At 43.4% G+C, this 16343-nt stretch overlaps 1 protein-coding gene across 2 annotated transcripts in view; it reads left to right on the top strand.

The window, feature by feature from the left end:
- Nucleotides 1–499: 499 nt before the first annotated feature.
- Nucleotides 500–16343, top strand: part of cadm2a (cell adhesion molecule 2a) — a 202813-nt gene continuing 186969 nt past the window's right edge. For both annotated transcript variants that reach the window (XM_061085272.1, XM_061085273.1), the window contains exon 1: nt 500–985. In XM_061085272.1, coding sequence (XP_060941255.1) covers nt 925–985 — 61 coding nt within the window. In that variant the 5' untranslated portion in view covers nt 500–924. The remainder of the gene's footprint in view (nt 986–16343) is intronic.

Below are 16343 nucleotides of genomic sequence, written 5' to 3' on the forward strand. Positions count from 1 at the left end.
GAGAGAGAGAGAGATACTTTATTAATCTAGAAGGACATTTTTAAAAGTTTTTTGAGGAGATGTAATGATGCTGTTATTAAATATGCAACACTGGTTGGTTAATAATGTTTCTCCCTCCCATGTTATTTTACACATTTTTGTGTTTGTTATTTACATGTTGCTATCTAGGCATAAAGACTTATCTTCATATGATTTACATTGACTTATCTTCACTAAGTAAACAGGAGTGACAGAGTAATCCAATCTTCCCCGAGCCACTTATCTAATTAAGGACATTTCCAGTCAACACATGGGAAAGCTTTTCCTGACATGTAAACAAAGTCTAAAAACCACTTCATTAAAATTCAAATGAACAGTTTTACAGTGTATTTCACATGGTGACCCCCCCGAACGCACCCCCCACCCTCCTAAGCTCAGCCTCGGATCTGATTGGTTCTCGCCCGGCGTCCATCACCGCTGCGGTGGGCGGGACTCCCACACTCCACTCGTGCTGCCTGCGCTGTGGAAGTGTGCGCCACAGCAGAGCAGGAGCGCGGCAGGTTCAGCAGCATCTGTCACCGCAGGACCACCACTCTTCCCACTGCAGGACCAACCACTCTTCCCAGTGCAAGAGCCCGACTCTCCCAGTTCCCCAGTCCCGTCAACTCAGCCCCAGGAACCCAGCACCTCTCCGCCGGTGCGCCAGGACCCAGAGGAGCCTTCCCGTTTCCAAGAGGCGACACCAGTCCCCCGGGGGTCGTGAAGTCGCTTGTGTGTGAAACCCTCCGCTAGGGACCCGAAGAGAGAGAGAGAGACCCGACCCAGCCTCACCTCCACCTGGATAGCCCACTGCAGCGTCCCGGTCCCCCGGAGCTCCAGCGGAGAGACGGTGCGGAGGAGAGCTCAGAGCCGACCGGAGCAGGAGCAGCAGCAGGAGGAGGCAGGATGAAGCTCAACAGCCATCTGGTTTTCACCCTCTACACTGTTTACGGGATTCTTCTTAAAGGTGAGTTGCTTGTGTATGCTACGTGCGTAACGTGTGTGTGTGTTTGTGTGTATACGCGATGGTGCAGGCCAGCAGCAGGGGCAGGGGGAGCAAGGGGCAGAACGCGCGGTCACAGGAGGGTCCTGTGACCGCGCGTACACACACACACACACACACACACACACACACACACTCTCGGGGTGTCTCTATACTCGTTGCCCACGTGTGCCCGTGCTCGTGCACGTACGCGCGTTCGTCTGCAAACGTGCGCGGTGTAAATGATGGGAGCTTGGATGCAAATGTTCAGGGGATGGAAGGAGGAGGGGGGGGGGGGGTGTATCCTTCAGGACACGACCTGCGTGAGGCCGCATCATCACTGCTGTCAGGTCCGTCCAGGACCGGGACCAGGACCAGGACCAGGACCAGGACCGGGACCAGGACCAGGACCAGGACCGGGACCGGGACCGGGACACACCTTCACCCGGAGCCCGGCAGCTCCGCGGCTGGTTTCGGACTCGCAGCACTCGGATGAGTCAGAGTCGCTGGACGCGTTTTACGCACAGAACAGTTCGCTTCTGTCTGTAACTTTAGCAGCTCTCACGCACGCAGATTTCTATTCAAGAATGTTCTTTATTCTATCCGGGCTTGTTGTTTCTTCAGTGCAGCTCCGGTGTGTTGTGAGCCCGCATCGTGCTGTAGAAGAAGGTTGTTGTTGTTGTTGTTGTTATTCACCTCAGATGAGTTGTGGATTCATGTGAGTCCTTCTCATCTGAATGACAGGACTCCAAATTCAAATTCTCCAAAGTTTTGTCTCTGCTGAGATTATTAAAGTCGGCCCTCTTCTCAGTTTAAGCATCATATATCCAATATTTACCACTCTGCTGACCGCCCAGGTTACAAGATGGAAACCAATTTGAAGGCAATGTGAATATTGTTCTGATTCCCACACTCGGTGAGGATTATACCATAAACAAGGTGTCAGCGCACCTGGTGTAAACCAGAAAGGTGACTTTGGGGGTCAAGGTCACTCTGAATCCAGCTTCCCCATGTGTTTTAATAGACGTACAATACATAAACAATAGTGATAGAAATAAATGAAATGGAACAGACCTTTCTTAAAGCACTGCCATTATATTCCATCTTTACGTTTCTTCTATGCTTTTATTTCTAACATACTTGTATAGAGAAATGTCTAAGTAACAGCAGATTAAAGGCTATGGGTCAATATGAAAGAGAATTCTTAGGCTACAATCATTTGACGGTTATGAATAGACATTTCAAGTTTGAATTATTGTAACTAATATCAAACAAAAAGGCCTAACTTCATAACAAGTTTTTATTCTAAACGATGCAAAAACAAATCACGCAGAAGCTACTGTGCTGTTTTTGCTGTTAGGAATATTTCTCGATTTCAGACTAGCTCCACTGTCTGGTCCAAACTTCCATGAAATAAGCCTAGTGGTATTATTGTGCTGATTAGTTAGTGAGTTCCAACAAAGCTTCGTAGTCTTGACACATCCATGGAAATGAAAAAAATAAAATTTCTGAAATTTTTTAGCCACTTTATGTGTGAAATTAAAGAGGGAGTTTCTGGAAGCTCACATTGTGTTTGACAGTGGCGGGCGGGCGGGTGGGGTGATGGTTTTACTCTGAAACAACTTGTCAGCTTCAGTTCTGCGGTATAAAGTCCTCATTACCCCCCCACCACCACCACCACCACACCCCGATGTATTTAAGGCACCGGATAACAGACGCATGAAAGAGAAAATTAGCATCGTCTTGACTTTAACTGCTGTTTTTCAACACGAGTAAATGAGAAATCCCGAATGAAAGATCCATTTGTGCTTGATTCCCTTGATCATTTGTTGTTGTGTCTCTTTGAAGTGCATGTGTGTGTGTGTGTGCACATGACAGAGAGAGAGAGAGAGGCAGGGGGGGGGGAAGAGAAAGAGAGCCCTCCGTCCTTAATAACCAGACATGATTAAGGCCGTTCTTGACTTAATGAATTGGTATGTAATGAGGTTTCTTAGGATATCTGTGACAGCTCACACTGCAGCCATTCTTTTCCTCTATATTCTCATGAGCGTGTGTGTGTGTGTGTGTGTGTGTGTGTGTGTGTGTGTGTGTGTGTGCACGTTTGCCTGTGCTCCTGCAAACTGAGGCCCGGTTGTGTTGCTGATGTAGATTTGGACTAAGCACAGACGTAAGCCAAAGGGAACAGCAGCGTGCTCGTCTCGTTTCATCTGTGTCTCTCCGCCACGCACACACTCGCCTCCGTCTCTTTCTCTCCTCTCCTCTCCCACCCTCTCCCTCGCCCTGAAGAGGATAATGCTAGGCTGCTTGATTTGAACAGTCATCTCTCGGTGCAAGACCTATTATTGTATAGGTTCCACACAGCAGGCAGGTCAGCCTCCGACTGAATGAAGTCTGCCTCACAGTGTGTATCCGTTGGGGGCCCTATATGGAGAGAGAATCAGCTATTAAAATGATATGTGTTTCAAATTTTAAGTTAATTTGTTAAATAATTTTCCACTCAGTGTTCTACTCAAAGCCACAAACGTCCTGAGGATACATCCCATGGGAACTATGAATAAGGTCTTTCTGTGTTTTCTGAATCCCAGTGTTTGAGCTGATGGTTGCCCCACTGAGGAAAGTGTGTGGTTAAAAAGTCATTTTTCTTTTTTAAGGCTGAGTAACACTTTCCCACAAATCTCCCATGATTAATTGCTGGACTGTACACAATGACAGTGATTTAGAGTGATGCATTCCAATGACATTACGATGAATACTAGCTGGTTGCCACTCTGTCCTTTAAGGCACTTTCAACCCAAAGCCTTGAAGCCATGAATATTAATCGAAATCACTGATGAAACATACCATTATTTTGGCTGGAATACTTTAGACACACTACAAACACAAGAAACAGTGTGTGAACAGCTGCTTCAGCCCCTCAGAGATCCAGATCCACATCTCTGTCCCCCGACCAGCCCCTGGTACAGTGTGAAATGTGGAGTGCTGTGATGGAGGTTGTTGTTTACCAACAGGTCAGGTTGTCAACACATTATCCGTCGGCGTCTCGTGTGCCCAATGCCGGAGCCAGAGAAAACAGCCTGTTATGCAAATGCTCCTCTTGCGTAAGAGCGTGTAGCTGAGCGGCAGCTGAGGGGAGATAGAGGCAGCGCAGAGAGAGAGAGCGACAGAGGAGAGAGAGTGAGATGTTTCCAGAATAGAGGAGTTGATGTAAGCGTAATGTGGGAGGAGAGGCTGTGGAGGAGGAATGTGCCCGTGCTCACAACTAGAATGTGTGATAGGCTCACTGGTTGTTGTTTGCTGTTTGGTACGTCTGTTTATCTCCACTGTTCTGTCTGTTTCCTGTCGCTCGGCCTGCCTGCTAGTCCGTCTGCTCTGAACTCTGATCTCGCTCGCCTAAATACAAACCCCCCGCTGAGGGATGTGTTTATCCCCGCAGTGAGTCTAAGCTGCTGAAGGCTGACCCTCCATCCCTCTGTACTTCCGTCCATTCCTCCCTGGCCTCATCCTCCCGTCCTGGTGTGGAGCTTTGTAGCACAGCATCAGCGTGGGAAATCTTCTGATAACAAGCGGCCTTGTGTGTGTGTGTGTCTGTGTGTGTGTGTGTGTGTGTTTGCAGAGCCACTGATTACACCCCGAGAAACAAGATGTTCTCTCTTTCTTGCTCACTTGCACTCTTCCCCCCCCCGCTTCTCCGTGTTTGTGATGTGTTCATGTTCACGGCTGTGCTTTGATGGCCAGAACATGTGAGGTGCTCTGTACCTTATACGGATGCCATGAAGCTTCAATGCTGAGAATCCTCAGTGGAGCAGCACTGGCTCAATGTGAATCACACGGACAGTCAAACGCACACACATACACAAGCGCACATACACACGCACAGACACACACGCATACACACCTCCACTTTGGATTCATTGCTTCTCTCCCGAGGGACTTCAAAGCCAGTCTTTTGTTAGTCCAGGTGTTAAAGAAAGTTAAAACAGAAAGGAGGAGGAGGCTGGAGTTGAATGTGGTCAGATTCGCAGCTTACACAATCTCATGGCTGAGAAGAGCAGGAGTGAAACATCCACTTGTTCAAGCTAGAGTCTGATCAATTTCTCAGCTGGCTGATAAAGAATCAGCTGATATGAGCCTTTTTACAGACACATGGAATCATCCGCGTTTGCAAATAATGCAGAAAGGATTTGCATTTATCATTACAAGTAAAACAAATTAACGTTTATTTTCAAAATGAAAGTTGCAATTTGTCCTAATGGGTTAATTACACGTTCATTTCATATGAATAAGCTAGTGCATCGGTGCCACTGCCACATTCAGCTCAGTGCATCTATGACAAGATGAATTGAGTGTTTAGGCTTTGGGATGAAACAAGGCAGGAAGAGGAAGAACGCCACAGTCATCATTAAGCTTAATTAACCCCCATTAACAGATGGCTGTGTGATTGATGGGTGGCCAAAACTCACCAAGTAAGTCACCATCCAGAGAGTTGACAAGTTTTGAGCTGTATGCAAATGTCGTGTGGAGTGCAGAGAGCCACCCACTCAGCTCCCAAACCAGCTCGGGAAAAATCTCCTCTAGGCTTTTCTGAGCTTCCAGAAAAGGATGCAAGCACAAAGAATGACACTGCACTGCAGCCAGATCAGACATCTTCATCTAACTCTGCCGTTCAGTTATATTAGGCATGGAAAGGCAAAGGTTTTACCAGGCAAATATTATTTTCAATACATAAGTAACAACATAAGTAAATTAACAAATTTGTCAGGCACCTGTTAAATCATATTGGTCCTCACAGATACTACACTATCACGGGCGGTTGTGTTAATCACACTTAGTTCGTCAGGCTAAAATTGAAGAAGATGATGGTAGCTTGATTTGAATTTTCATTATTTTGACTAAAGGTATTTTCCAATAGAATCATATGAAGGTGATGGTGTGAGCTAACAGAAAATGCCAACCATGTTTCTAATCCCTAAATCAACATTTTCCCTTAGTCGATGTAGGATAAAGGTTTTTAGTTTTTTGTCATCATCCCGGCTGTGTGTCACAACTCTTCGGCAAGGCCCGTCATTCAGCCAGCCCAAATCGAGAGAAGGGAGAGATCAAATGCAGCCCCCCCATGGAGAACAGTGAGATCACAAGCCCACAGGTGGATTCAGCTGCAGCAGCAGAGGGTTGGCACTCTAAATAGACCTCCCACTAGGTGCAAGAAGTATGCAACCTCAGCTTGCATATCAGCTGATGGGGCTTTTCTGCAATGTTAACATGCAGCTATTTCTGTGTACAAGTCGCAACATGAACTAATGTGCATTTAGTCAGACTTGTGGGATAAGAGAGTGTAAGTTGCTGGTAAAGCAGTTGGTCACCGCTGAATGTTCATGTTGCAAAAAGCCCTGAAAACTCCACTAGGACGTTATAATGCCATTAGGAAGAATACATGTCTACATAATGTGACTAAGATCAAAAGGTTCCACATGTCTCCATTTGACCATTGCTTATTTTAAGTACAACCTTATTTGGTTTAGGTTAAGAAAATACTGTTTACATGGCAGAGTCTTATTCAGACTCATCAATTTGTCAGGTTATTTTAGAATAATGGTTTCCATTTAATCATTATAACTGATTCAATACGCTACATCAGGGGTTTTCAACTGGTTTTGTCCCAGGGACCACCATTCTGACTAGAAAGTAATCCGCGGCCCACTGATGTGCCTATGCGCAGGTGCCTACCTGCGTGTGTGCGTGCATGTGGATAGAAGGAAGTTTTAACATTTGGTTTTGCATGTTGGTTTTATTTAAAAACATCAAACAAATCTAGAAAAATCTGTGTAAAAAACAACAAAACGGTTGATTTTCAGTGCTTTAGAATTGAAAACAATGCAGTTTGTAGTTGTACTGCATCTCTGTGTCTATTCATTCTGTCGGGAGAACTGCTACTGGATAGACGAAAGTCTTAGAGCTCTCCTAAGAAATTGTTTCTCAACCAGTGAACGTGGTAAAGTTGACTGTTATTGCAATCAATTGTTTTGGCTATTATGCCAATTTATTTTTCTCATTACAAAGTATTTGTTTTTCGCTCTTTTGTTTTATTTAATATCTTCATTATAAATTCTGCCCTTTTGGTCGTCTTTTTGGGAAAACAAAAATTCCCATCATACAAACAACATCTCCAAGACCTCCTGAGAGTTTTTCTACCTAGTTCAAACGCTCTTCTAGATCTACCTTTAACGCATGGACAGGGAAAAACTACTGGCAGTTTCTAGCCCCAAGCCGGTTTCAAGGTTCCCCTCATCACCTTTATATTTTTTTAAAGTTTTTTTCATATTTTGGATATTTTTCACGATATTCAAGAGTAATCTGGAAATGTGTTGAAATATCAAATCGAATTTTGCGGACCCCAGGGGGCCGCGGACCCCCGGTTGAAAGCCCCTGCGCTACATGATCATTTCAAAGAAACCTGGGGGTTTTTGCGATTACAGCTTCAGTCAGTGTTTCCTGTTGATCTTGAAATACAAACATCCCGGATGTTAGGTTTCTTTTTTTTCCTTTAGACTCAAATGCTTAAATATACAATAATATACCATGCGAATAAAGCAGCAGCACATACAGCACATTGGAAAAGCCATGGACTGATTGCATTATTGTGCGCGGGTGCATCGGCCTGTGTGTGTGTGTGTACGCGCGCATGCTTATGTGATGTCTGTATTAGCATTGAATTCCAAAGGATTAGCGAGTGGCTAATCTGAAGCTGCAGTCTTCGACAAGCCATGTGTCACTAATCTCAAAGACACTCCAGAATAAAGAGATGGAAACACAATCTCCTATTTGGATTAAAACTCTCCACACAGAAGCCGTCTGTAATCTTTCACTCCAGGCGAGACAAAAGGTAAACGAAGGTCCAAACTGAAGAAAATTAGAAATTAAAGGACACACAGACGATAATGACATTATTTCTTTGTCTCCCTCTGCCCCCTCCCACACACAGAATTGAACAAGTGGGCTCTACAGGTTCATGTATCGTCTCCTCTCTTAACAAGTCTTAGCCTACATAATGTTCTTTTCATGTTATGTGCCCTTTCATCTGACAGCTCCTTTTCATACAAGTCCCTGAGGGCCAGAGTCTGGAGACTTGGTAGCACATGTTACAGTAATCATTCTCTTCGACGGGGATAAAGATATGGACAGCCGTGACTCCGACTACTCCCTCAGCTCTCCTGCCCCAACGCCGATATTGTTTGGGGACTCGGTGTCTGTTCTTGACTGAAATGAATTCATCCAAAGCGAAGCAGCGCCTGCATTGTGTACAGAGCCATTCTTACGCACTGAGCCATATTGAGTGTGTACACCGAAAACATGCACACCCCCACGCAAATACACACGCAGACTTGTGCACACACCAAACCTGGCAGTGTAAAGACAGAGCAGCGAGGAAACAGCAGACAGATTCTTTTGTTTTCGCCGACTGTATTTGATCTGATAATATGGACTAAACATGGGATGAGCTTAGAAGTTATGGCAGTGTTTTGAGTTTTTACCCAACTGCTGCTGTTCTTATGACTCATAATCTCATTGAAGGGTACCTGTCTCTGTCTAAGTGCAAAGACATATTTCTTTCACATTAAGGTTGAGTTGAAGAGCAGTGAATTTGGGTTATAATTCCAGAAATCTGCTTGTGTGTTGAATATCTCAAGAGCTATGGCTTTCAACAGGCTTAAACTTGAGATTTGGACAGGTCATACGTTCGATATTAATAAACTTTGAATAAAATGTCCAGTGCTCTCTAGCAGAAGTGGGGAGTCATCAGTGTAATTGACATGTTGATCACGAGAACAGCACTTTTAGGACAACGGCAATTGGTTGTCATGTTGGGGGTTCTGCGTACTGAAATGAGCCTCACCAAACTTTGAGCAATCGGGTGAAGAGGCTTCAGGGTTCTGCAGCCAGTCTTTACTTGACTCGGCTCAATCACTGCAGGGGACTTTCTCACAAATAAAGCTGCAACCAGCATCCCCACAGTCCAAGGGATGCCCATTGTATCCCATTCCAAACAGGCAGGTTTAGAAAGACACTGCACAAATGTGTTGTAAAAGGTGTGTAGTGGGGGGGACTGAAGAATGGTGAAGGTACAGAAAGATACAACTGCTATTTTCAGGTCCGAAGATTTCACGCTTTTCTTCTCGTCCTCTTCTCTTCCTCTACTCTATCTCTTCCCTTCTCTGGGTCTCTCAAGGTCCATTAAAGCCATATCCAAAGTAACTCCCTCAGGTGTTCCTACAGTCACTCTCCTTTCTGTTTCCAAATGCTGCTATGCCACGAAGTAATCCCCCAAAATGACTCGTATCCCTTTTTAATGACAGTGTTCATTTCCTCTTGATGGCTATAACGCATTACTAATAGATATTCATACTTGTTAATTTCTCATTGCTATAATTTTGTTTGAAATCAGCTTCAGAATGCAGCACGGTTTGCTGGATCGGCACAAGCCGCTCTCTGTGTTTACGCTTCAGTGTAATGATACAGCTTTTCAATATCACACAAAACACTGATTCAGTGTTAAATTGCTTTACTTGTACTTATGTAACGAAATGGAATTTTGGCATGATACTAATTGAAAAGCAGGATTTACTGCATCCACAAATAACACAGCTATGCACTTGTTTCAGAGTTTGTGGTCTCAAAGGAAGCCTAGAAGTATCTAAAGCTAATTGAAATATAATTCCCTGAAGACACATGTTCGCGTTAATTGACTCTCTCTCTGTGTGTGTGTATGTGTGGGTGCCTGTGTGTGTTTGTATTCACACTATCGCTAGAAGTCACTTTACAGTCCCTTGTCTAATCATCAGCGTGTGCCCCCCCACATCTTAATTTGTTGTTTGAACACTGTGAGACACACTCTTTTGCATGAGGACCATTTCTTATCACATCTAGTGTTGTATACGTATTCAGATGTCGTCTGAAACTCAAATTGAACTCTTTCTCCTTTCACAGAGAATCACAACTGTTAATGTTGAGCATTTCATTTCAGTCATTGTTTCTCAGGCAGCACACAGAACAGTAGGTGTTTGTATGGGAGCAAAAGGAGAATTGTGCAATCGTTTCCGATGGCTGTGAGAATGTGTGCGTTCGGGTTTCGATCAGTGTTTGTTTGTGTGTGTGAGAGAGAGTGAGTGAAACTAGGGAGAACACACAATGTATTTAAAGGCTGTCATTAACTGATTACTTATGAGAAATACAGGTATGAAATTACATCCAAGTGAAAAGGTTTTCACACGGTGAACCTTACACCTGTGAACAGACACACACACACATACTCACACTCACACAATCACAGACAAACGCACACAGAGGGTGCAAGTAAAAAGGATTCTAAAAGATCCTTTATTCACCCACGTCAGAAAGTAAATAATGAATGTTTATATTCTCAATCTCTGAAGGAGAATGAAGCATTCAATTTAACAGGAGTAGTAAAAGATAATGAAAAGTCATAAAATATTAAAAAGAAAATGTAAGATGGTATTAAGAACACACCATAATCTTTCATTCATCCCTGTGTGCTTGTAAATGAAGGAAGGTCCAGGTCTTAGAAAAACAGCAAACAGACCTTAACCATAGATGCTACTTGCACGCCTTGTCCTTAAAATTGAATGATTTACATTATGGTGGCTTGATTTTTGTTCCCATAAAGAAGACACAACCCTACAAAAAACACACACACACATTATGTCCACATAGAACATTTGGGTATGTTAAGAGCTTATAGATACACACAGACAAAACAACGCTGCAACAAATTTGTATGACTTATTACAGATGTTAAACTTCCTTGTTTGAGTTAAGACAGTTATTCATCATATTTGTAATGAATATATTCATTACAAATACACTCAGGATATTGCCTTTGTTATTTCCTTCCTTTTGATGTCTCTCTCTCGTCGTGGCCCTGCTGACCCACTGTGTGATGCCCCCCCCCCCCACGGTCGGGCTCAGTGGCCTCTACATTTCCTGTGTCAGACTTTTCCAAAATCCTTCACTGGTTCTGAGTTTGGAGCGGAGCCGCTCGCTGTGTAAAGATTGCTCCGGGCCTGTTGTCTAAGGGAGGGAAGATGGAGTCAAGTGAGACAATTTATAACAGTTAAAAACCAAATGAACTGAGACCCTTGGCCTGGGTGAGCGAGCGGCAGCACACATAATGCGCCTTAGGGATTTCACACACACACACTCACGCACACACACACACACACACACACACACACACACACACACACACACACACACACGCACACACACACACGCATACACACGCATACACACACACACTGTGCTGCGCATGTGTGTCCAAGCTCGCAAACGCATAACACACAGACACACACACACACACACCCCCTTCACCATCTGTCCATGTTTGCCACATTGCAAATCCATTATATGCTTCACAACATTACCCCCCCCCCTTCCTAAGTGACACACACCCCTAAGCTTACTTCCACTGTCCTCCTCAGTGGAACGATGACAATTTGCTACTGCAAACACATCTGTGTTAAATATGCTGTGACACGCTTCCACCTGGATTTTAATATATATTTTACAGATTTTACTGGCCTGTTGCTTGTTTTCTGCTCCTTTATGTGGGAAAATTTTTCACCTGTTCCCTAGTTGAACCGACACCTGACTTTATTAATCCTGCTTCTCCCAGAATAATAGGTATTTCTTTTTTGGCAGTAAGATTTAATTCTTGCACACACACACACACACACAAACCTCATCAATCTGGCCAGGGTTTGGCTCAGTAGTTTTATAGCTAACTCATCTGCACTTCTAATCAAATAGATTCCCCAGTCCTGAACCTCCCGCTGCGGAAACAAAGAAGTTATTATGTTTTTAAATGGTCTCCGATTACGGGTAATTTCACCGCCTATCTTAAAGCTATTTGCCTTTCTCTCACTTTGCCGCGGTCGGGTAGAGCGAGCCTTGTGCATTGTAGAAAAAAACCCAACAGCATGTAGACAAGTCAGACACAGAGCAGATGCATTCTTTTGGAAAGCAGAATGGTCTTTTGCACTTCCTCTCTGTCTCTCCTCATCTCTTATCGTCGAAAATGGGGAACAGTTAACTCCATTCCTCCTTTATCTCGCTCATTAGTGTTTGTCTCACAGTGCGCTCAATTACTCACTCCATCACTCTCCTGAACCCACAAGTCAGAAGCTTCCACCGGATGAGGGGAATCATAATTCTCTTGTAGTTAGGATCCAGCAAGACTTATTAGCAAGATTTGAGTGAGGCCAAAATTGGCTGTTGGTGTGTTTAAAATAAACATTTTTTATTTGAGATGTGGGGTCTCCCAGCACAGTTTGTACACTTTAAAACAATTTGTCTATTAACTACCGTTTAATGCTTGCATAACTTTTACACCATTAGTCAGAGCTGCACTATTGTGGCATTTTAGAATTTTAAATGTTAATCTGTGGCCTACCTGGTGAGTGAATTTAGCCCAGCAGGATTAGTTTTGATGGATTGGATTTCAGTTGTAACCTTGGCTGTATGTTCTGGCTATTGGCAGCACTCATTTATTTGTTTGGGTTGTGTGACATTTCATTAATAAAAGATTTGTTTTTTTTGTCAGAGCAGAATTTGTCAAAATATTGGTTTTTAGAAAATGGTTATTGTTCCTTGTAGCGCCCTGTTAACTGATCATATTGTCTTGCCATTTTATAACCGAACAAGAGGAGTAATAGACTGTCTTTGCAAAAACAAACATGATGTGGAATACAAAGTTCAAGCAACTGTCATTATGACTGAAGCATTTGGTAACGGTGCAAACACATCCATGCAGATGAATCAAGTAGCCATCTTATACTGTCTCTTTTTGGCATTGCTTCCTTATCTCTCTTTGCAAATTCTTACTGTGGCTACAACCTCGGGTTAGTATGCCAACATGCTAATGCTGCTGTTTGAGCGTATCCAGTTCAAATGGACCAGCTAATGCTAATCTGCGCTAATCCTCTGAGAAGCACCCTCAGAGCAACATTATCATGCTATTCTGCAGCAGAGATGGAGAGAGGAAGAGAGTGGACAAGGAAATAGAAATCCTGAGCGGAGACATTGGCATTGCAAGCATTAGATTCACAACAGCTGACGCACCACTGGCCACCTTCCAACGCCTTTTTCTCCACATGCACACACATGGCAACGGAAACACACGTGCACACACATGACATGAGCTGCACACACGGAAGATGTACGCCCAAAATCGCCAGGCATGACGCCAATGATGACAAAGAGTTAACCACACTTGCACAGAGCTGGTAAATGGTTGCCCACTCTCCAGGACTGAGCACTGACCCCATAAGCCCTCGTCATAATGCTCATGTCACCCTAATCCTGACCTTATTAAAAGTGAGCCTCCAACCAAAAAGGGGCCATATCTCTAGCAGTTCCTCGATACAGCTGGTCTGGCCTCTTAAAGGAGAGATGACCTTCACAGTCCATAATCCTGGAGCCACCTTTTACCCCCATAGGCATTTGATGGCAGATCCGGGGCCACGTCTGGAATTGATGCTGAGACTACGGCGGGAAAATGGGGCAGAATCCAGGAATAGTAATAATTGTAGTAATTGATCGGTAAGATTTGCTATTAGATATGGATCATTCCTTTTCCAATCAATCCCAGTACAGTGTTATGCCCTGCAATACAGCGAGTATGGTTATCGCACATGGCAGCAAGAAATTATTCACACACAGTATGAAATAACAAGAAATATCCTGTCAGCACTAAATATAAGTTACATGTTCATATCCACATGGCAAATATATTGCAACTGAAAGGTTTTGCTTATCTTAGATGTAGGTTTGATATATTTCTCTATATAGCATCAAGGCCTATGCTAGCCGCTAGCCTTGATGTCTGCTTATGGGCCACATAATGCAGCAAGTAAAAAGGAATTTATCAGTTTATGTAATCAGGAATTTGATCATTTGTACCCTGTTATCTCATAAACACATGGCTCGGTCATGCTGTTGGAAAGAAATATGCCGATTTCAGAGTTTATTTCTCATACATTTGGATTAATAAACGACATGCAATTGCATAGGTCTTTCCCTCCTATATAAAGACATTCAAATAAATGACATTTCACCATTCCTAGCAAAATGATGAAACCTAGGATGTCATTGTGTAGCATCTCTGAACAGATACGTATATCATCCTATACGGAAAAATAAAGAAAGAGATACCAACTCCTGGGACAATTGGAATGTGAAACAACTTACTAGGCATTTATTTTTACCAATTTGTGTCAAATTAGACCTTTTAAATGTGTTACACTATGCCAAACTGAAACATTTAGCTTAAACTGCTTGTAGTGCCTTCATCCCTTTCCAGCTTGATTAGCAAAATTAATAGCATAATCTCTGAGGTCTCAGCAGATCTGCTGATATCCAGCGGATACTTGTCATTCAAAGCAGACCACCTTTGATAGATGAAATAACAGGAAAGAGAAGTGTAGGAGGGAAAAGAAGGCAGAGGCAGAACATGAAGCAGGGGAAGCTGATGGGTTTGTTTAGAGATGTTATACGAGTCTACGTTGTGCCTGTGGCTTGGCTGGGATCCTGAGTGACATGTTACTGGCCACTGCTGTGCCAACCCTCTCTTAAAGCCACGCTGTGATAAGATGAGATGAGACAGGGATGAGGGGAACAGCAAATATTGTCCCTGTGTGAGTGCATGTGTGTGTGTGTGTGTGTGTGTGTGTTTGTGATGAGTGTCATAAATGGGTTGAGGGTGAGGGGGATGAGAGAATTAGAGGGATGTGGGGGTTACTGGATGGATGATGCTGAAAAGAGGAATCCTTATATCACATCTGCTCCTCCATCATATACGGAGCCGGAGCAGGGACAGATTAAGCCGCAGAGTTTGAGGGAAAATAAAAAAATAAATGAAAGGTAGTGTAGCGGAAAAAAACAGAGCCAAAAAAAGAACAGCAACCATGCATAAGATATTCAGGAAATGAGGCTTGACACTGCTTGAATTTTTGTGCTCGAACACAAACTCAGACGCCAAATGGAAATGGATTGGCTGTGCGATATGACCAAGATGTCATATCCTGGTACAGGTCATATCCACATAACAATATTATATATATCATAACTCATTACCGGTTGCTCATACGTTTTCTTGACCCTGTAAATTGAGGCCTTGTCTTTGGAACGGCTGCATCCTTTTTTTGAGGTACAAGCTCCTCATTTCTGTGTTGGCTCATCTGTGTCCTCCTGTTTGGAATGATTCCTGCGTCTCGTTCACTCTGCTTTGTGTTTGTTTTTGTTGCCTTTATGCAAATGTCCTGCCTGCATCCTTGCTGCTTGGAAGAACGCAGGGCGCCTCCTCAGTGGGGAAAAACAAGCGTGTGATTAGTGGCAAAACAAACAAAATACACAATGGAGCATCATATGAAATAGCATATGTTTTTCTATCTATCACACGATATATGTTATTATACCGCACAGCCCGAGAAAATGGTACATGCAGAGTTTAAACCATCTATTATGATCGCGTACGATCAAAGAAATGAAGAGTAACAATGAAGAGGTGACATTTTAGAAGATCCTCATCATCCCTGCTCTCTAAAAAAGAACCTGAATACAATACAAATGGCTGGTTCACAGGTTTTCCTCCTGTTTTTCTGAGGAATTATAGATGATTCATGGCTGTGCATTTATAGAATAAAAAGCTTTTGACGGCAACATTTGCTATTTTCGAATAAAGTGCCAGACGCCGAAAGTCAAGGCCATTGGATTGTCCTCCCGATATAAATTCAGATGGCCCCTTTGTAAAGTGCTGTCTTTATCTACATTTCTTCAGTGTGAAAAGGGAGCCGGCTTTTCATTCATCCTTTATGAAAGACGTTTGTGTATCTTTCCCTTTTTATTTCTCTCCTTCCTCACTTTTCAGCATTTTCCCTTCTTATCTGAATGTTTCATTACTCTCGTGCCCCTGACATCGCTCTCTCCAGCATCACCAGGGGCTTTCATCCTGGCGTGGTGCTTCCTTTATGAGAATACTCCAATTGGCAGACATTCGCCCTTGTCACACACCATTCATTGCACTTGCAAAGATATGAAAGGTGTATTAACAAGGACCACTGAGTTTTGAGGTACAGTGGAAACTGTTTAGCAATGTCAAAGCAGGTCCTTTGACCGAAGTAAAAGGGGAGGGAAGTTGGATATGGTTATTTTGACAACCTGACAACGGGTTCATTACAGCAGGTCGTGAGGATGTAGAGTTTGTTTTGCTTCGAAATGCAGCTGATATGTTAACTGAACCAAATTTTAATAACTTGGTATTCTTGCTTTAAAT

The sequence above is a fragment of the Limanda limanda genome, chromosome 14, assembly GCF_963576545.1.
Source record: "Limanda limanda chromosome 14, fLimLim1.1, whole genome shotgun sequence".
Classification (NCBI taxonomy): Eukaryota; Metazoa; Chordata; class Actinopteri; order Pleuronectiformes; family Pleuronectidae; genus Limanda; species Limanda limanda.